Source organism: Anabrus simplex, chromosome 7 (genome assembly GCF_040414725.1).
Source record: "Anabrus simplex isolate iqAnaSimp1 chromosome 7, ASM4041472v1, whole genome shotgun sequence".
Classification (NCBI taxonomy): domain Eukaryota; kingdom Metazoa; phylum Arthropoda; class Insecta; order Orthoptera; family Tettigoniidae; genus Anabrus; species Anabrus simplex.
This window is the reverse complement of record NC_090271.1, coordinates 291,655,590-291,679,103: the sequence shown is the minus strand read 5'-3', so window position 1 is coordinate 291,679,103 and position 23,514 is coordinate 291,655,590. Positions and strand designations below refer to the sequence as shown.

Genomic DNA, 23,514 nt, shown 5'->3' with positions numbered 1-23,514 from the left:
CCTAAACTCGTGGACCATTCCTGACGAGTATCCACCTCAGCATCTCCACGATTTCAGCCATCAGCTCCATGGATTCACTTTTTCCTCCGTTATCGACCTAGTGTAGGCCTACACCCAGATTCCTGTGAACCCAAAGGGACATTCCAAAGACCTCAATCATAATGCCCTTTGGACTCTCTGAGTTTCTTTTCATGACCTTCGGACTACGCAATGCTGGTCAAACCTATCAGAGATTCATGGACGACGTACTATCTGGTCTGGATTTCAAGTTTGCAAACGTCAACGACATCTTGGTATTCTCTAAGAGTCCCGAAGAACACAGGTGCCAGCTGCGAGCTCTCACTGCCTCTCTGAGTATGGCATCCTCATCAACGCTACCAAGAGTATCTTAGCATCTCCGAGAGTCACCTTCCTCGGATACGAAGTCTCCGCCACAGACACCCGCCTACTGCCGGAACGCATCTGCAGAATTTTCCTCTCCCAAAAACTGCATGTGATCTCAGACATTTCCTGGGAATGATCAATTTCTATTGCCAGTTCCTTCCCTTGGCATCGCAGTACCAGGCTCCACACCACGCAGCTGTATCCAGTTTATGCGGCTCTCAACACGTAGCCTGGAAACCAGAAATGGAATGCATCATTGCTGCCTGTATAGAAAGACTCGCTCAAGCTACCCTCTTAGCATATCTCGATCCACAAGCACCACTGGAATTGTTTACAGATGCATCCAACAACGCTAATGGAGCTAGCCTCCAGCAATACATGGACGATGCATGGCAGCCTCTAGCCTTCTTCTCTAGGAAACTATATCTGAAGCAATCCAAATGGCCAGCCTACTACCAAGAGTTGCTTACCATTTATGAAGCAGTGTAGCACTTCAGATACATTTTGGAAGCCCAGCAGTTTACAATTTATACAGACCACAAGCCCCTAACTTACACCTTCCAGCAACGTCGCGACAAACTTCCACCTGTGCAGCTGAACCAGCTATCGTTCATCGCTCAGTTCACAACGGACATTCAACTTATTTAAGGCCCCTCCAACGTAGTCGCAAATGCATTGTCTCGCAAAAACGGAATTGCCAGTAGCACCGTGGACTTCTGTGCTTTGGCACGATCACAGGAAGGGGATGCAGAACTCCTTGATCTGTCGAACTGCGAATTAGCACTTCGGTTGCAGCAAGTCCGGATACCAGGAATCAACATCACTTTATTTTGTGACACTTCAACGCGTCGACCCAGTCCATTTATCACTGCACCTTTTCGCAGACAAGCTTTTGACTCTCTTTACGATTTAAGTCATCCTGGTGCCAGAGCGACCGCCCGTTTAGCATCAGAACACTTTGCATGGCCCCACATGCAAAACGACTGCCGTACATGGGCACAAGCCTGCCAGGCATGTCAACGCTCCAGTTGGCAACTTTACCCCAGCGCCTGCTTGCTTCCAGTACGTCCATCTGGATTTCATCGGCCCACTCCCTCCTGGTGGAAATTACCGATACTGTCTGACAGCAGTGGATCGATTCACCCGCTGGCCAGAAGTCTGGCCACTAGAACGCATCACAGCCGAAGACGTCGCTGAAGCTTTTGTAGCATGCTGGATCTCTCGCTTTGGATCACCACACCGTATCACAACCGACCAAGGCAGACAGTTCGAATCTCAGTTGTTCCGAAACCTGGGGATTCTCAGCGGAACCTCACGCTCCCGAACAACCAGCTGGCATCCTTGCACTAATAGCATGGTTGAACGTTTCCACCGTCAACTCAAGGCAGCCATCATGTGCCATCCCGACATACTGTATCTTGGCTGCAAGGCTTACCAACTGTCTTACTTGGTATCCGAAGCGTGCATAAAGAAGATCTTGGCGCTTCCTTGGATGAGCTAGTCTACGGAAAACTAATTTGACTTCCAGGATAAATGCTCTGTGCCACGACAGACAACCGCCTCGAGGACACTTCAAACTTCGTAGCCAGACTCCGCCAACAAATGAGTCGACTGCATCTCTTGCCAGCATCACGAAATGATCAACACTCCACCTTCATCTTCAGGGACTGGTACACTTGTACTCATGTCTACCTATGTGATGACACGGTCCGCGGTGCCCTACATCCGCCATACACTGGCCCAAATCGAGTGTTAGATCGAAGTGATAGGACACTTGACTGTGCAGATAAGCGGCAAGCCTGTCCGCGTCAGCATTGATCAGATAATACCTGCTTTTCTCCTGGCTGATAACACACCCTTACCTGGACAAAATACCACTCCGGATCATCGCATCAGCCCAGAGGACACACTCCACAATGACACAGCACCTAAAAGTGCTCCGCGACTTGGTACCTACAACTCTCTCCAGCCGAAGAGTTAGGTTCCCGAACTACTTTCAGCCATGACTACCTCGACTCCGTCGGGAGCTGATGTGCAGAAACCACTTCATCCCTCTGCCACAGGAACCTAGAGGACTAGCTGGACTTAGCCACACTAGGCAATGCCAGTAAAAGCAAGTAGACTGCCCGTCTTCTTTATGATTTCCACGGTAGCATAATTATAACAAGATGGCTGACACTTAAGATAAAGATAGTAAACAAATACATCGAGTGCCTTGCTACATAATGTTATCTATGGACCATATTGTAGGAAAAACAATGTAAAGTTCCGAGCAGAATAAAAATGTAGTTCTATTTAATGTTGTGTTTACTGTAGCTGGAAAGTCAGTAAGTGTAGTGATCCCCACAACTTGTTCCATGAGTGACGGCATCGACGCGTATGGCGTCCTGGGGTATAGCCATCCATGCTGCATTCACCTGGTTCTACAGTTCATCTTTGTTGGCATTGGGTCACAGCGAGCACCCGTCGTTTCACCACATCCCACATATTTTTGATTGGTGACAAGTCCGGTGATCGGGTGGGCCAAGGCAACAGTCTAACATACTGTGACAACAAAAGGCATGTGTTCGGGCAGCAACATGTGGTTCACGCATTAATCATCATCATTGTACAGCTCTAGTTTCCCGGGTACTGTTAATGAACCTCTTCCGTTTCTTCCTGTCCATATACAACTTGCCATGGAGAACATCGTCCCCTGATAACTAGATCAACCTTCATCATGTCCATCCATCGGGTTTTAGGTCTTCCTGCAGGTCTTTTTCCCTCCACCTGTCTTTCCAAATTTATTCTGGCTGTTCTTGTAGACTCCATCCTCATCACATGCCCGTACCACATTAGTCTGGATGTGCCGATTCGGTCTAATAGGGATGTCTTTATACTGGCTTCTTTCGTCACCTCTTCAATTTTTAACTTGTCCATCTTGGTCTTCTGGATGGTGGATCTAAGAAATTTCATCTGTGATACTTGCAGTCTTGATGAATCTCTTTTTGTGAGGGTGCGCGCTTCAATACTATAGGTCAATATTGGTATGAAATAGCTGTTAAACATAATTAGTTTGGCCGGTTTTGCAATCATGTCATTCCATAAAAGTGTTCTTACTTGCTGGTAGAATTCTGATCCCTTTTGTACTCTGTAATTTCCTTTCTGACCAAATTATCACTGGAGAATACACTTCCAAAGTAAGGAAAACTATCCACACACTAGCTTGTGGTCTCCTCATTTTACACTTGCTCAATGCTCTTCTCTGTTGACTGCCATCACCACTGCCATGGTCTCGCTTATGTTGAGGGTTATATTCCTGGAACTGGGATTTCCATACGTTGAGTGTGGTCAATACTTCCTGTTCTGTTTCGCCCCAAATCATACTCCCAATACTTTTCCACCAACATGTAGGTGCTACAAATTAGATCCATTGCTTATCTGTTAAATTCTGAATCCATATTGCTCCTCCTCTAACTGTGGTTCAATGATGGTTCTCAATCTCCTTTCTATGATCTTTTTTAGAATTTTTAGCCCATGAGACAGCAGGGTTATTCCTCTATAGTTTGTGGGTTTCCGTCTGCTGCCTTTCTTAAACAGGGGAATTATAATGCCCTTGCTCCAATCTGCAGGTATTTTGTTGTCTGTCCATACAGCATTCAGTATACTGTGCAGCCACTGTATACCCTGGATGCCTGCTGCTGCCTTTATCGTGTCCACATTCACTTCATCTGCACTTTAAGATTTTCTTTTAGGCATAGATTTTAAGACTGTCTCAGTTTCTGTCCAGGTGATGGGAGGTTCTTCATTGTAGGCTTGGATTTCTGGTTCTGTATTTTGTTCTTGAACTTGTCTAATCAGTAGGTGGTCGAAATGGTTCTTCAGAACTTCTCTCATGTCACTTTTTGTCCTAACCAGATTTCCATTTTCATCTTCAAGTTGCTTTATGGTATTCATTGGTTTCCTTTTACCTGTGATAACAGTATACAATAGTTTCTTATTACCTCAGCTGTCTTCCTCCAGTTTCTGAGTGAATATATTCTATGCCTTGGTCTTTTCTTCTGTAACTGTTCTTTTAATGTCCAGTTTCTTGTTTCGGTATAATTGATCGAGATTTCTGATCATTGCCTCATCTCTAGTAAGATCCGGTTTATTTTTCTTTCCGCAAGAGATTTCTTTCCCTGATTGCTGCCCTCACTCCTTCATTCCACCAAAGTGTTTCCTTCTCCCCTTATTTTCATACTTGTCTTTCCACAAACTTCAATTGCTTCCTTAACCAATGCGTCCCTTAGTCTGGTCCATTCTGCCTCTCCATTTTTCCTTTCATCTCTGGGTAGCAAGGTTTTTATCCGGTCTGATACTCAGTTCTCTTATCTGTTTTCTGGAGTTCCCATACTTTGATTTTTGGCACATAGAAGTTTCTCAGGTCCGTTACTAATAGATGGCGCTCACTGTCAAGGCACTCGCTGGGTATTACTCCGACATCTGTTACCATTTTGCTCCTTTCTTCATCTGAGATGACAATCAATTGCAGTCTTTTGTAGTCCATCCCAACTGTATCGTATTATCTTCTTGAACCAACCCATTCCTCATACAGAAGTCAAGGATATGTTCACCTTCCATATTTCGTTATCTTCTTGAATCAACCCATTCCTCATACAGAAGTCAAGGATATGTTCACCTTCCATATTTCGTCCACCATATCCATGAGGACCCATTACATTCTCATATCTTGTTGTATCCATCCCAATCTGTGCATTCAGATCTCCTACCAATGGTGGAGGATTAGGATCTTCTTCTCCGCCACTATTTGCTGCCATGTCTCACGCTTAATACTACCACAAAGAAGGAATGAAATACACAAGCTATATAACAATACTCCACCCACGACACCTGACTCAACTAGAGCTGCGCACTGAACAACCTACTTGCTTCGCTGCCAAGTAGGGACTGTATTAATACTATTCGTGAATTGTTTGTACTTATTTGATTTGAAGTTGGAATTGCTGCCTCTTGTTGTGTTGATGGTCTAAAGGGGACACTCAACTTTAATATTAAATAATATGTAGGCTATGTGTTGCTTCTGAATTGCAGATAACATGTCGAAATATCTGTAATGGAAATGAAGCGTTCCGAACTGTGTTATTCTTATTATTGAGGAGGTCTCATTGAATGTTATTTACTTACCCACTCGACTCTTGTATGATTGACTAGTTGTGCAGACTGCGCCGGAACGACTGACAGCCACTGCGCTCGTACTTCTCATGTTGTAACTGTGTGAAAGTTACGACGGGGGATATGTTGGGGAAGGAAGGGTGATATAGATGTTGACCCCCTTAGGAAACCTGAAATTTTTGTCCCGAATGAGTAAATTTATAATACCAATATAAATGGTCTGTTATTGGACATTATAAATTTTCCAGCTAACTCATTCCTGGTTACCAGCGTTTCACCCCAGTGTGCTAAGTTGAGCTCATCAGTTGGTAAATAACACACCCACCAAGATGTCTGCCTGGTATCAATTTTTGGTAATGAGACAAAGTCTCTCATAGTGCATTGGCACTGCCAGTGGACCCAAGTAGTCTATGCAATGGCCTCCATGGTATGCCATTATTATAGCTAAGCTGTTATTCTTAGGTGTTTTATAATCTAGTGCTATTTTTCAAACAATCAAAACAAGAACTTGTAAAATAGACTTTTTAAGCCTGTACAATGTAGAAACTAAGTAATATTTTAGAACATATTCAGGATTGTAAATAAAGGGTACAGATCTCTGCACATGGTTATGAGGGTGTTTAGGGTTTTTAGTAAGGATGTAAAGGAGAGGGCATATAAGTCTCCGGTAAGACCCCAACTAGAGTATGGTTCCAGTGTATGGGACCCTCACCAGGATTACCTGATTCAAGAACTGGAAAAAAAATCCAAAGAAAAGCAGCTCAATTTGTTCTGGGTGATTTCCGACAAAAAAAGCAGCGTTATAAAAATGTTGCAGTTTGGGTTAGGTTGAATTGAGAGAAAGAAGACGAGCTGCTCGACTAAGTGGTATGTATGGCTTTTCAGGCATTTGCTCTGTTAACCAGCGTTTCGTCTTAGGGCTGACACTAGACTCATCAGAGTGGGATGTGTCAGACCCTAACCACTGACGCTGGGGAGTATGCAGGTGAACTTATCAGAAGCCTATTTAAGAGGCACAGTCTGATAACTGCATACAGGAGATAAAACTCCACAATGGAATTAATGCCCGCCTACCAATTCCGAATGGAAATTCTAAATTCCCATGCAGGGAATTAGATATTTTTCCACCAATAGAGCCTATCAGAAATCAGATCAAAAGTTAGATGTATGGCTTTTCAGGCATTTGCTCTATGGGAACTTGGAATTTCCATTCGGAATTGCTAGACAGGCATTAATTCCATTGTGGAGTTTTATCTCCCGTATGCAGTTATCAGACTGTGCCTCTTAACCTTTACCACTCGTCTGTCGGGTGAGGCCCGACATTACGATATTCCCGTTCCGGTCGCATGTCGGGGGACACCCGACATGGCGTTTTATCGCCCACCGCTCGTCTGCCGTCTCTTAGCCGACAAAATACACAATGATATACTATACTGCCATTTTTTGGTTCCACGTAGAACTCTGTAGAATCCAGATACTATTCGACAGTCAGTCAAAAATCCATTATTTAGATGGCAGTGTAGCCGTCAGCTGTCAAATCACGCACATGAAAGCTCGAGCGATAGTAAACAAACATGGCTGCCATGTGCTCTTCTAGTCATATATATGTTGTATATGTCAGGCAACACACAGAACCTCACAATTTACGCACCTCTGCTCCTAATGAATATATCTAATAGCATTTCACGATGCCTAAAAGTGAACTGACGATGGTCGGTTTGTGTACCGTAACCCAACATGTACCTGATGCTGACGGCTGGCACAATTATAAATCAACAGATTCAGATTTCAAGCAATTGCCATTTACAGTGGTTTCAGCCTACAAACTACTGCGAGGTATGAAAACAGAGACTGAATAGAGTTTTTCAATTGATTTTTAGCGATAATTTGTACACTAAATTATTCACGAAACCAATCGGTATGCGATAACGGTAACAATAATAATAATAAAAATGTAAAATAATTTGTCTTAAATTCCAAATATTGCTTTTATTTGCTCCAGTATAGCTTGCTGTAAACGTGTATAGCCTAACTACATCATTTAAAATCAAGTGCTATCTCCAAAATCGTGAAAGATTAATACAGGTCATATAAGATAAAAATGTACATTTAAAATACGAGTAGTAGAGGCAACACAGAGAACTTTAATTCGAGGGGTAAGGGTTAAATAGGCTTCTGACAAGTTCACCTGCATACTCCCCAGCGTCAGTGGGTAGGGGGTCTGACACATCCCACTCTGATCAGTCTAGTGTCAGACCTAAGACGAAACGCTGGTTAATAGAGCAAACGCTTGGAAAGCCATACATCTAACTTTTGATCTGATTTTTTATATGCTCTATTGGTGGAAAAATATTTAATTCCCTCCATGGGAACTTAGAATTTCCATAAGTGGTATGTTCCGAGCTGTCAGCGGAGAGATGGCGTGGAATGACATTAGTAGACGAATAAGTTTGAGTGGCGTTTATAAAAGCAGGAAAGATCACAATATGAAGATAAAGTTGGAATTCAAGAGGACAAACTGGGGCAAATATTCATTTATAGGAAGGGGAGTTAGGGATTCGAATAACTTACCAAGGGAGATGTTCAATAAATTTCCAATTTCTTTGAAATGCAGATCAGTATTGATTGATTGATCCGGATTATTGGCTATGAGGTGCGATGTTGGCTGATGATGCCCAGCAAGAGGACGAATGTACGTCATTTTTTATTATTTCTACACGTCACTCCCTCTCCACTCCACCTCATACAGATGCTAGGGGTGTCTTACCCTACAGGATTTTTCTCCAAATAGTAATTCATATGTGTACCAAGTTTGGTTGACAGCTATGTCATTTTGGGAAATTTCTTTTTCACCCCTTCTCACCCCCCCCCCCCCCCCATGGCGATTGTGGCTGAACTTGGACTTAAATGTTATCTGGAGTGTCATTATTCATCTCAGCAACCCTATACATAGTCTGTCAGTTTGGGCATTTTCTCTTTCACCCCTTCTCACCACCCCCCCCCCCATGGCGACTGTGGCTGAAGTTGGACTTGAATGTCATCTGGAGTGTCATTATTCATCTCAGCGACCCTAAAAACTATGGATTCAACACTAATATATGTTGATTCTTTCTACATGTCACTCCTTCTCCACTCCACCCCTAAGGATGCTACGGGTGTCTTCCCCCCCTCCCCCCCCCTCCCCCACAGTATTTCTCTCCAGGTAATATTAAGTCATATGCGTACCACATTTGGTTGAATCTGCAGGTTTGCCTACAGGCGCCTGTCATTTGTAATAATTTAGTTTTGACAATATGTTTACGTAAAGATATTGCTCCTTAACTGAGTTCAACCTGCTAAGTATAGCCATTTAGTGATTTGGTTTTAGGAATCTCAAAGTTACTGAACATAGAGACTTATCACTGCCTGCGATTCACTGGCAGGTAATTCTGGAGAGAATAAAAAAAGAATGAAGCAAATTGGTCCAGTAGAACAGCCAGACACACTGGACAAACCTGTTTTTAGTAAACTTTTCTAATACACAGACTAGAGGACCCGTGTTGCTCCGCCACATTTATTACAAATAGGTCAGAAAACGTGTCTTGATACCAAATTGCTCCATTCACTGCCCGGGTACTTTTTTTTAAATGTTTTCTTTTAGGTTTTGTACTACATGTCAGTTGTGTCAAAAGAAATTTTGTACATATTGTCTAAAAAGGGGCCGATTCTTTGAAATAGAAACAGGTGTATAGATATGATGTGCACCATTCCAACTCTCATTAGGACTGTCACCAATCAGCTTAGCAAGCCAAAAATGTGTATTCAACACTAATCTCGGTCATTTCGAGCATTTTCATTTTCACCCCTTCTTACCGCCATGCCGATGGTGGCTGAACTTGGACTTAAATGTCATCCGCAGTGTCACTATTATTCGCACACGTTTTAGTGACATTTTTGTTAGGGTGTGAGGAGTAAGGAGGGAGTACTGCCGGTTCCAGTAATGCTGCCAACTGAATGGAAATGAAATCTGAATTGAATCGATAATATGATCGATAAGAATTTTCTAAACCTTTATTAATTTAAGCCAACAACTGTTGTCACACACGCATTATATAACATTATATAACATTTCTCAATGCGAATCTTGTTCCTAGCATGAATTCTGTAGTTTGGTTTTGCTGTGTAAACAACAGTGCGAGTACATAAAGTGTACGCCAGATGTTGCACAGCGATGGCTAAGCGATTCTTGCCATAGTTTGTGTTTCAAAGGTTACCAATACGAATCTCGAAGATAACCGATGTCGACCGATTCAGCACTAGGGTGTCCATCTAACACTAAAAGGTGCGCATACAATACTATTCATCTCAGCAACCCCCCAAAACGATGGATTCACCACTACTGTCACTTTTTATTATTTCTACACTCCACTCCACACAATATTTCTCTCCAGATAGTATTAAGTCATGTGTGCTAAGTTCAGTTGAAATTGCAGGTTTGGCTACAAACGCCTGTCATTTTTAATCGTTTAGCTCTACTGATATATTTACTTAAGATATTGGTCTTTAAATGTGTGCACCCCGTGAAGTACTGAATGTACTGTGGGTAGAGTAAACCTTCGCTTGCAATTACTGGTCATTAACTAAATTTGATTTCATGATTACTCAGAGTTGATTGAACTTAGAGTCCTATCAATGCCTGATGATTCACCAGGAGATAATTCTGGAGAGAATAAAGAAATCCGCTAGAGACTTTACGTCGCACCAACAGAGGTAGGTCTTAAGGCGATGATGGGATAGGAAAGGCCTAGGAGTTGGAAGGAAGCAGCCGTGGCTTTAATTAAGGTACAGCCTCAGCATTTGCCTGGTGCGAAAACGGGAAACCACGGAAAACCATCTTCAGGGCTGCCGACAGTGGGGTTCGAACCCACTATCTCCCGGATGCAAGCTCACAGACACGCGTCCCTAAATGCACAGCCAACTCGCCCGGTGAAAATAAAGAAAGAACGGAGCAAATTGGTCCAGTAGAACTGCCCGACGGACTGAATGAATTGCAAGTAATCAATAATATTGTAAAACTTAGGGACTGAATGAAGCCGTTTTTAGTATTTTTTAAAAATAAATGTAGTTTATTAACTGTGGTGTGGAATTAAATTAGTAGATGAGCTTGAGTGGAATTTTGAAAGGCAGGAAAGATCATAGTATTTAAAGTTACAGATCTCTTCATATGCTTATGAGGGTACTAACGGGTTGCAGCAAGGATGTAAATGAGAGGGCATGTATGCCTCTGGTAAGACCCCAGTTAGAGTATGGTTCTAGTGTATGGGGCCCACACAGGATTACTCTATAAGAAGACTAGAGAAGATCCAAAGGAAAGCAGCATGATTTGTTCTGGGTGATTTCCGGTAAAACAGCCGTTACAAAAATGTTGCAAACATAGGTTTGGGAAGACTTGAGAGAAAGGAGACGAGCTGCTCGACTAAGCAGAATAATCAGTGTTGTCAGTGGAGAGATGGCGTGGAATGAAATTAGTAAATGAATGAGCCTTAGTGGAGTTTTGAAAGGCAGGAAAGATCATAATATGAAGATCAATCTGGAATTCAAAAGGACAAAGTGGGGCAAATATCACTGATAGGAAGAGCAATTAGGGATTGGAATAATTCATCAAGGGAAATGTTTGATAAATTTTCATGCACTTTGAAATCATTTAAGAGAAGACTAGTAAAACATATGATAGCAAATTTGCCACTTGGGTGATACCCCCAAATGCAGATCAATGGTAATGGTTTGATTTGATATAGGCTTTCAATGTACCAAATAACTTAAAATATTTAAAGTCTATAATTTTAGGCCATAAAAAATAAGGAAAATTCCTTAGCAGATAATTTTAGGGAAAAGGCATCAGCTGGTAAACTCAGATGGCAGGTACCAATTCAGTGTCATGATGGTTTCATTTTTGTGTGCAATTATCAATTTACTAATCATTGGTCTGTTTATAGCATCAGGGGTTACACTTGATCAGATATGTGTATTCATATAACACCATCACTCGAAAAAAAGTTAGACTTTGCTTACACATATACATTTAAATATCACTGTTGGTGAGATGGAAGGGCAGTGGTCTGTATGCTAGTGACCCCACATTTCAAAAAAGTTTTATCCTTCTTAGGCAGAACTATAGAAACCGGGCCTCAAGGTTTAGTAACACGAGCCACCACTAGGTGGTGCACGCGAGTTGACTGTTGCACTAGTAGCGCTGAGAGGGAGCGCCGAGAGGAAAGACAATGCTGCCAACTGTTGGTTAGATATGGCTATACTTTTTTTCTTGCCGTGTGGACAGTATGCACCACGGTGATAGAAAAGAGCTTTTAGAAGGGAGTGTGGCCCCAAAGAAGTCACTGTTCTCATGACAGAGATTGGCCAGGATGTGCAAAGATAGGTTACAAATACTAAACTACCTTTTTTTTTCTTGCCGTGCGGACAGTATGCGCCGCAGCGATAGAAAAGAACCCTCGAAGGGAGTGTGGCCCCTTTCTCATGACAGAGATTGACCTGGATATGCAAAGATAGGTTACAACTACTAAACTACATTTTTCTTGCCGTGCGAACAGTATGCACCGCGGCCTTTTAAACTTCCCTGGCCGCTTCATAATTTGTTTTCTTCTGCAATGGTTGGCAACAAAATCTCTGCCTCATCCTAGGTGTCAATGAAGTCATCCTCTTCCATACGTGAACCAATCACCATTATAAGCAATGGAGTATGGCGTCTAAAACAGTATTTTTGGTTATAAAAGTAAATGTACTTCTAGGGGCGGGTGGGTTGGTCCTCGGCAAGCGTATTGAACATATCTCTCTTCCATGATCATTTTAAGGTAAGAATAGCAGCATTTAAAGTAACATTTTATGTAATAATCGTTGAGGCCCGGTAACTCTAGTTCTACACATTCTTAGATTAAACAGAGATTAAGTTCAATATTTTTACAACATTTGGAACATACTGAACAACAGCTCTGTCATAAAGTAAAATGCATGCATCCTATCGACCAAGCTACTCATGTATTTATAAAATGGAGCTGGGATACCAAAGAAAGAGGTCATGACGCATGCAGGTGTGTTGGACAGACCTGCCATCCAGCCTCAACTTGAACTGAAGGACAAAGACAAGACCAACTGAGAAAGAAAATAATCTCAATTATCCTCACATAAACGAGTGCACGAGTTTAATATTAATTTCAATTCATCCATTACAAAATCAGAAATCAAAACCAGACCAATCAGTAGGGTCTCTTAACTGAGTTCTGGCCTAACACTCATTCACCAATATATTAACAATAGGAATTCAAATGTGTTTTACACGACACGTCACAGTACATAGCAGTTCGTTTCCCGAAGTTTAAAATTCATTACAATTTACAGAACGTCAATATTAGCAATGCTCATTGAAACTCTGGGCCTATATAAGAATAATGATAAAATTTCCTACCATTAGACTATGAATCAGACGGGATACGAACTACGATAGTTGGAACATACACAAGACACAACTAGAACTAAACTCTAGGGCCTATATAGTGTCCACCTTACAACCATACTACCGAGAATTTTTAAAAAAGTAGATGATAAAAAACATAAAAGTTGAATTGAGTAAAGTAACAGTCTAAGGCAATATAGCTGAAGTTAACTGAAAAAAGAATAAAACTTCACAAAGTTAAGGAATGCAACATGCACTTACGATCTCCCTCATCATCAACCTCAAATTCTTCAGCATTATCAATGTCTAACACATCTGCCATGACTGAGAACGTTCGATCTTATATTTGTTTACAGAGCTCTCACATAAGTCATTAAACAAGGCACTTGATACATATGCCGGTCCAATTACCACAAGAACAACACGCTCACTCGTGCAACACCTGTCCAACACTACCAAAGAGAATGAACACTACGACGCGCTACGGCCGTCTTCTTCTTCTTCTCCTTCTTAATGTTTGATTGGGCTCGATATTTAATTGACACTCAGTTCCAATACTTACGAATGATTTTCGTGGAGTTATTGTGATGAAGGCGGATCTGAAGATGTCTTCTAAAACAGAAGCTGCAATATCCAATTCATATTCCATTATTTTGTGGTTTAAGTCCATGATTTTATCGGTGCTTTGCAGGAGGACATTCTCATTAAGCTTTCGGGCTATAGGCTTCATGGCAGTTTGTGCTAACAAAGAATGACCTACACATTCTAGAAAAAGTCAAAGCCAGATTCTTAAAGACAACCCTGTGTGTGTCTAGATTCACTAGATCAAGACTGGTTTATGAACTCGCAAGGGAGCCTTTCCTAATTGAAGATTTGAGATTCAAGCTTGCTCTATCTTATACAGACCAATGGAAGAAACTCCTGGACGAAAGAGTGGCCAAAAGGAATGATATTTGTCCCGAATTTTATACGACTGAAGCAATGACGAACAGAACATGGACCAATACAAACCAGGACCTCCGACATTTTATCAATTCTATGGCAATTCATGGATACCACTACAAACTCTGCAAAACCAGGATCTTTCATGAACCGGACGAGAGTTGTGTGTGTACACTGTGTAATTTGACTTGTTCGCGTTACCATGTCGTGGAATGCTCTAAGAGAAATAGGCCTATAATTGAATTATGTTTAAATGACATGTAATCGCTTTATATACACAAATTGTGTGCTATTAAATTATATATATAATACGAATGAAACACTTCCAAACACTTAGTTATGGTGACTAATAAACACTTCATCTCACAGATGTTCAAGCTGGTATAACTGTGAACTTCTTGGCTATTATTATGTATGGATTGGACAGTAGTAAGTGGAAGTAATGCACTATTCAGAAAGTACTTTAGTACAATGATCTTCTTTCTTCTTGATATTTGGTTGGGCTAGTACAATGATCACTGGTATGAGTGAAAATCTACCTCTTGTGGGTGTAAGGGTAATAGACTTAGGAGAAAGCACGTGGACACAAGATACTATATCTTCACGCCGAAGAGACCCACTTGGCGTCTTGCTACTTTGACATACGAGAACGGGTCTACAATTGGGAAGGACAGAGAATATAACTCAACAACTAAAAGGATCTAGTATTTAGGAAGGGATAACACAAATAGAAATCACCGTTAACTCAGTCACGGCCGCTTAGATCAAGATGCCTATCCGTAAACACGAACAAGACGGTTGCCAGAATTTAGATAAATGCGACACCTGCAGACAGGACTTCAAACTAGGCTCGCAAACAATTCAATGTGAAGACGCATGTGAACTCTGGTCTGCTCTGGTATCAAAAAGACTGTGAGGCAAGACCAACTACAATTACATCAGACCCTAATGCAGAAAAAACGTGGCGGACATCGGCGTGCGATATGAGAGGTTGAGGGAAAGGTTATGCATGTTTATTCCGAGTCACCTAAAGAAAATATCAAATCGAACGTCATGAAATGCAACTCACTAACTCAAAATATGAATAATTAAACACCATAAGTAGCGTTATCGCGTATTGTAAGTCTAAATGAAATTTCAGAGGGGAAAAAACGAAGGGAGAATTATTGTATCAACGTCAGGTTGAAACACAGAATATAAAAATATTTCACATATGAATCTCCGGTCAGCAAATACGGTATATAGATGTCAACAAAGTACATTATTAACCTTACATGAAATACTATGTAACACCACCATTAACCACAGCCAATTATGTAAAACACGCAAACAAATTTCCCCAACAAAATTTCAACCCTCCAAAATCCACCTGTATTTTTTAGTACGTACAAGCGATATTTGTATGATAAACTTGACCGTCTAAAGCACTCGTCACCTTAAAACTCATCAGAATTGATGGCATAATTGTATTTTATATAAAAAAGAACATAATCCTCACGTTAACTCACGGGAAATGGGGTTAGGTTTAGTTTACGCATGTACACTGTAAAACATTGAAAATTAATTAAGTTACATCATTCTTGCACCACCGTTTAAGATTAATTTAGTCTCTAAATCATAAATCTTGGTCATGATTTTCCGGATCTTTCTGGGACTGTTTTAATTTTCTTTGTAGTAAGGTACGTTGGCTGATAGGGTAAATGCTAGGATAGGCATCATTAGTTATAACTTCGGAAGTTTGCGCGGCACTGTAATTAGATCACCACCTTCTATAGGTATATATCTTCCCTCAGAATACATATGATTTCAAAAATGATAAAATAATTAATGCACACAACATTATTAGTCCTATGATTCGTTTCGAAGTTTTCATTACGAATGCACTTAACCCAATTTTGCCTTAATACTAGGTCTATTGGAAACGGGAACACTGAGCTCTTACTTACATCCAGGCACACAGCACATTGAACTATAAACATATTGCATAGGTAAATAAAAATAAAGAAAGTACTCTCGGAGAAGAACACGCGAATCAAAATTAACCTAATCAAGGGTCAAGTGTTTGTGTGCGTATGAGTGTGTGTGTGTGTGTTTGTGTGTGTGGTGAGAGCATGTCTAACTCTCGTCTTGTTTCTCTACGGGATCGGGTATGAATTAAGATGAATCTAAAGATTTCTTAAGACCGGATGCACTTCCTGACGTTAACTTCATCAGGGAATTTAATGAGATAAAATTAATGATGTGATACATGATAGTAAGAAAGAAGATAATGAAAACCGCTGCTGGCACACAGCCTACTCCTGTCGAATATCGCCAAGGTGTCTGTTAAAGGCTTTACGTCTCCATCAGACGGATGAATCACCAACAGCAACTTCACATTTCCTCACTCCATATGGACACTGCGGAGAAGTTTGGAGTTGAATCCAGGGCTTTTTCATCCAATCTAGTTATTAGAAATTGTATAACATCACCTCTCTTATCCTGCCGTCCAACATTCTGATGGTGAAAGTTTTTTGCACAAATGGGGCTAGAACCGGCGAACCACGGTATCAGACCATACAGACTTGACGTTTTAACGATCACGGCTTCCTGGCGGCGTTTTCCTCAGTTTCGTGTTTGATGTTGTTCTGGAGAACACATGGCTATGAAAACTGTATCAACAAAACTATGATCTGGCCTGCATTTATCCCTACTCTTTACGACCTATAATGGAAAGCCTCTACTCCCCTTCCTTGCTAGGCCTAATTGTCTTTAGTCCCGTCGAAAATAGAGCTCGCTCACTTGGATTTGCTTTACTAAAACTTCCTTCAGCTTATCCCAAGTACTTATACGGTCGCTGAAGCCTCGTGGCTGATTTTGGGTTTTGGCCAGGGGTTAAGGACGGATGCTGATCCCGATATCCCATGATTTTCAGGTGAAAATTCAAACTCGGGATGTCAGGATCGAACTGGCAGCGGGGCCACTACGCTGATCGCACATGCAGTGTGGCTGAAATGGCACAAAGTCACTGGAGTCCGGCTGATCGCCGAGCCTGTTCACGCGAAGTTAACTTTTATTTTTTTCAATGCGGCGAATCACGAAATGTAACACTTAAAACGCTATAACATCCCTGTAAAAACAACCGAGCCAGATGGCCGTACGGTTAGGGACGCGCGGCTGTGTGCTTGCATCCGGGAGATAGTGGGTTCGAATCCCATTGTCGGCAGCCCTGAAGATGGTTTTCAGTGGTTTCACAATTTTACACCCTGAAAATGCTGGGGCTGTACCTTAATTAAGGCCACGGCCACTTCATTCCAACTCCTAGGCCTTTCTTACCCCATCGTCGCCATAAGACCTATCTGTGTCACCACCGATATTGTTGGAATAAATAAGGTCTTTGAGAACAAACAGCTTCTTACGGCACTGAAAGAGGATCTACAATCTTCTTAAGACCATAAATAAATATCATGTACGATTAATAATATTAAAATTTCCATAAATATTTGGTAACAACACGGCTTACACAAATCAAAACAAACGCATGCTAGCACTCCAGCTGCCGCCATTATGGACAGTTTCGATAGATCGGTTAAGGTCTGAGATATTGTAGTTGGTCTTGTGTGAGGGCAGGACGAATAGAAATGAATAGTGTGACGACTCCCTCTGAATCACATGTTAACAGACACGGTGTACATGTTCTCCGCCACCTGCAGCGCTGCTGTCGATAAAAGGGCCAAGTACGCGCGCTTTTCGTCGGCTTTCTGTGGAAGTGTGCAAACAGTTTGTGGTCTTTTTCAGTAGTTTTATACATTCTCCAGTTGTATAAGTGCAAAATAGCTGGCATTAACTTTTCATGAACTGAAAAGTGAAAAAGATTATGCATTTGAGAAGTAGGACCTATACTTTGACATATGCTTCCATTTACTACCGCATGTGAATATGCCTACAACTTGCAATGTCCCGGGTTGTAATAAACATTCGAATGATAAGCGGTATTTTTGTTTTACCCCCAAAAGATCCCACTCTGTTCTCAAAGTGGTCGAAGGCTATCCCACGTCAACATCTGCCAAAGTGATAGTACCCTTAACATAATTTTTCAGTCAGATTAGAGCCATGGCAAAAGCTGGTTGTCAAAGAGAATGCCAAAATCATAAGTACAGATCAGGAAAAAAATTACAGCACGCTTACCTTTGATCAGCCACAATTATCGTTTTTTTTTTTTTTTTTTTTTGCTAGTTGCTTTACGTCGTACCGACACGGATAGGTCTTATAGCAACGATAGGATAGGAAAGGCCTAGGAGTTGGAAGGAAGCGGCCGTGGCCTTAATTAAGGTACAGCCACAGAATTTGCCTGGTGTGAAAATGGGAAACCACGGAAAACCATCTACAGGGCTGCCGACAGTGGAATTCGAACCTACCATCTCCCGGATGCAAGCTCACAGCCGCGTGCCCCTAACCGCATGGCCAACTAGCTCGGTCCACCATTATCAAGTTGGGAAGATGAACAAATAGCTCCTTTCACCAGTTCAAACATTAATGTCATTCATCAGTTCTGAGGGTATATTGTTAAACATGCAAGCGAAGTGATAGGCTGTAGGCCTACAGCATGTATTGGTTCTATGCAAAACAATACAGAGGAGGACCTAACAAGTTTAGAAGAATATTTTAACGCATCCAACTATCTTATTTATCCATCGAGTGAATTATTAGTGATGTTTTCTCATGTAGAGGAAGTTGTTGTGAGAAATATTAGTGTACAAGAAGCATATGGGGTGAAATATTTCAAGAATGCCTGGATAGTTTACCTTCAATTACTGTTTCTTATAGACTTGGGTGCTGAACTGAACATGCTCAGGACTTGGTACCAAAATTAATTTTTCATTACATACGATGCCGATTTTATTTCCGAACAAAAGAAGTACGGAAAGAAATGCAAGCTTGTATGACCGCAAAACATACCCGGAAAATGTCCAAGGTGTCCAGTTAACTGACTGATGGGGTGAAGTACTGATAAGATTAATTTGAGCATGTTAATATATAATTTAACTTAAGTAGTTATGTAGGAATTACATATGTATGACATACCGGTACGTAACATCATGTGGGTGCCTGTAGAGTTTTAATGTGTTTATATTACGCATCATGTACAGTAACAGTCGAACATGTGTTTTTTTAAGGTTATAGCTGATAACTGCAACTGAGTTTGATTTTATAGTGAATTAATGAAATAGCTCTATACACACATACCCGTTTGACATATTCGTTAAGACACTGACGAACCAATTTCAGAAGTAATGTCATTAAATCATTACTAATGTAAAATATTTCCTACGAATTTGTCACATATTACTTTCGAAACAAGGAACACTACAATCTTAATTTGCACGGAACACAGATCGCACATAAATACAGTCATCGGTCAGTAAAGAGAATGCACATTCCTGAAACATAACAATAATAAACACACGGTTTTAAATAATTTATTTAAACGATAAATTCCGAATTAAGTCACACCAGATCTCATTTAAAATCACATGTTCAGGGACAGCTGATCCCTGTTTACCTACACCAGCGCCGCGTAGTGTAGGAACATATCAAACAGTAGAAGTCGTCACACTATGTACTTCTATTCGTCCTGGTGAGGGCTTAAAACAAGGAGAATTCGATATCATCAGTAGAAGCAACTGCAAACTAACATGGCTCTACGATAAATGCAAAACAGCACTAAAGACAACGAAATTACAAGGAGATGCATTGCACTAATTGATGATCAAACTGGAGGAAATCGTAAGTAAGGCCCCATTCACAATGCAAACGTAACCGTAAAATTAACGTAAAATTTGTGGTATTCACAATGGAGGAACGTAACATTAACGTAAAGAGTACACAGCAGCCAATCAAAACACTGCCATGTTATTTAGTACGGAAGTCAGGTTTTGGGCTATCTCGCAGTTTTATATTTCAATACCTCGATGGAATCAAACAACGTGGTAGCGAAATCCATATTATTCAAACATCTATTGCTTTGCTCCTGGGAGTTGTGTAGGCCTACGGTACCTGAAAAGGCGATCTAAACAACGGTGCAGAAAAAGGGTTCATCCCTTGAATAAAAGAAGGTTATCTCAGGGCGATTTCGGTAATCTACTGTAAGAAATGACCCTCATCAGTTCGCTTTGGACATGCGGATGAAACCTAAACTGTTTGCCTTTCTTGCGATTTGCTTCCCCTTTTGTAATAAAAAGAAATGTAAGGTCTCCTTTACCGACATCTATGACTCTATCTATCACACCCCGATGAGATGTTTGGATCTATTTGTTTGGATGATATCGTTTTCGTAAACTAGTAGTCCGTCATAATGTTAAGAAATATACAGGGACACTGTTTTATTTACGACAGGGATTGTCTCTCGTCCGTTTGCCAGCGCTGCGAACTTGTCTCCCGCCATTTATTGTCAGATTTCATTACTACAGGATATTAATTTCGGTACAGCGTATTTGTAACTCTTTTTCCTTTTATCATACATAGCCTATACACAAATATTATTTTGAAAGAATTACAAGTGTTTCGTCTAAAGAAGACATTATATCGTGCACAACACACAATGTTTTCCTCTGCTCTTACTGGCTGGTTCTTAAGGTTAACAATCAATCAATCAATCAATACTGATCTGCATTTAGGGCAGTCGCCCAGGTGGCAGGTTCCCTATCTGTTGCTTTCCTAGCCTTTTCCTAAATGATTTCAAAGAAATTGGAAATTTATTGAACGTCTCTCTTGGTAAGTTATTCCAATACCTAACTCCCCTTCCTATAAATGAATATTTGCCCCAGTTTGTCCTCTTGAGTTCCAACTTTATCTTCACATTGTGATCTTTCCTACTTTTATAAACGCCATTCAAGAGCTTGGAGTTTGCAATCCCTTAATTTTACGGAGTCTCAGTTAAGTTTACGTCGGCGCATTTTGAATGGATCCATTAGATAATATGGCCGCTTACTTCTAAGTTAACGTTAATTTTAAGTTTACATTACGTTACGTTTGCATTGTGAATGGGGCTTAAGAACCCTCGTATAGATCAACTGGTGCAAAGAGTAAACTTCCTAGAAAGTCACATCAAGAAGAAAGCGGAAGAGAATGTAAACTCTCCAATAAAACTACTCACACAGAAAATAGATTCACTAGAAGGGCATATCAAAAACATTCTAGAGGTCAAAGATAAAGAGAAATCTACAAAGTCTTTCACCAAAGAAGTTTCATCAAACTCCCGACCATCAGTTATTACGTCACAAAATACATCTCCTCGTCAGCAGTCAAACAAGGTATTTTATCATAATTTTAGTCTCATCGAAGCACAGAATAGTGATATCTACCCAGAACAGGCAAATGCGCATGGAGGACAAGGAGCTTGGTCTACAAAGGGACGTAGAAGAATAGCAAAATAGTAGTAGGCAAGAAACAAGGAGCAAATGAAGAATTAAAAGCAGTAGAACGTAAAGCATGGCTATACGTAGGTAGATTACATGACACCGCAACAGCAGAAACAGTCACCAGCTTCCTTCAAAGTAACAGAATAAACGATAACATCGAATGCGAACAATAGAAAACAATAGGGAGAAGTAAAGCATTCAAGGTGGGAATACCTTTTCATCATTACGCCAAGACGCAAGAGGAAGAATTTTGGACCCAAAGATTGATCATACGATGGTTTAATTTTCGGAGGTCAAGACGGGAATCCGAAGCAGTCGACCTCCGAAGCTATTGAACTATTCTATTAACTAGGAATAATAAACATGACGAAACTCCAATAAGGAACCTCGGGATCAAAGAGAGATGTAACATAGGAACTGATATTAAATGTTGAATATAAGGAACATAGAAGGGTTGGCAAGTGTACTTGGTGCATTATCTTGCGATAAATTCTCTGAATATGATATAGTGGTGCTTACAGAAACATTCTCATTGAAAGAAATTCACATAAATAATAAAAACGCAATCCACGTGTTAGCAACTCAAGTTGACTCTGGGAGACCAAAGGGAGGGCTAGCATGTCTGTTATCAGCTAGAATGTCACCTTTCAGTTTAGTGCATAAGACAGACAATATTTTAATGATCAAAACAGCACCCTTATCCGTCATGTACGCCTATTTTCAACCTGAATGGAGAGAACACGACATTATAAATGAACAGATGTTACGTATCTCTAAATTGGGAAATACAGATCATCTTATAATCACCGGGGACCTAAACTGCCATATAGACGTTGCAAACAAAAAAGCGGAGATGGTAGTAAATTACCTGGAGACAGAGGGATTTGCATTACTAAACAAGAAAAATGAGAAGACATACATAGGCCCAAATGGAAGCAGCACAATTGATCCTATATTCAGCAATAAGATAGGTCCCAAGGAAGTGAGGCCATCGGTACTACAAGAAATAGCAATAAGGAAACACCTACCAGCAGAAATTGTCATAACAGGAAACTTCGATTCGTTAATCAAAACCAACCACAAGAAGCTGCCGCTGCGGAAAATCGATGAGGATAAATTAGAGGCCTGTTCTGTATTAGTACCAATGATCTTGAATGAAATACATAGTGGTGACTTAAATGGGTCCCTTCAACACATATAAGATATAATTAAGCAAACGTTAGTTCAACGAGATAACAAAGAAAGGAAGTCTAAGCCATGGTTTAACCATATCTGCTACAAATCCAGGAAAGAAGCGTTAGATGCCCTTCATAAAGCCCTGGAATTTCAAAGACCAGAAACACTTACAGAATATTCCAAAAGAAGGAAACAGTATAAAGCAATAATTAAAGATGCGAAGGAAGAATTCCAGAAAACGTCAGAAGAAAATATGAACAAGAAAGCAGAAGAGGAACCATTTTCAATCCTGAAACAAAGACAACCAAAATATACGAGGCAGATCTCATTAGAAACTTGGGAGGATCATTTTACTAAACTACTACAAGCAAAGGAAACCCGAGAATTGCCTGAAGACAGTGACTGGGATGCAGCACCAATTGAATTATTCACAGTTGACGAATTAGAAGAAGTCGTCCGTGAGAGTAAGACTAGGAGAGCAGGAGGTCCAGATAACATACTCTACGAACATATCAAAGACATTTGGGCAACCCTAAAAGAACCTGTCACGCAACTTATGAATCAATGTCTCAAACAAGGAAGAATACCAGACAAATGGTGGGAATCAACTTTAAAAGTGATGGACAAGGGTAAAGGAGATGTGAGTGATCCGAACACCTACCGTGGAATCGCTCTCGAATGCACATTACTGAAGGTTCTTACAAAAACACTGACCAATCGATAGAGGGATATAGTAGATGATAAAATACCGGAAGAACAGTTCGGATTTAGAAGAGGCAGATCAACAATCAAGTCAATCAATTACTTGCTTGAAGATATACAAGAAGCGCTCAGGTTGCAGAAGAGAAAGCTCTATGCAGTGTTTAGAGATTTCCGCAAAGCCTTTGACTCCACAAGCAGGAGCCTGATCCTTCGGAAACTTAAAGAGATAACAGGGAAAAACTGTTACACAAAACTTACAAAAAAAATATCAGAAAACTATGTGAGAATATGCCATGATTTAGCACAGTC

General features: G+C 40.7%; 1 protein-coding gene across 2 annotated transcripts in view; it reads right to left on the bottom strand.

Annotated features, from left to right (window-relative positions):
- tsu (40S ribosomal protein S12 homolog tsunagi) overlaps nucleotides 1-13,455 on the bottom strand; it is an 82,085-nt gene extending 68,630 nt beyond the window's left edge. Inside the window, exon 1 of one of the 2 annotated variants that reach the window (XM_067151739.2) lies at nucleotides 13,247-13,455. In XM_067151739.2, coding sequence (XP_067007840.1) covers nucleotides 13,247-13,307 — 61 coding nt within the window. In that variant the 5' untranslated portion in view covers nucleotides 13,308-13,455. The remainder of the gene's footprint in view (nucleotides 1-13,246) is intronic. The other variant, XM_067151738.2, reaches the window with a different exon arrangement.
- Between the last annotated feature and the right edge of the window lie 10,059 nt (nucleotides 13,456-23,514).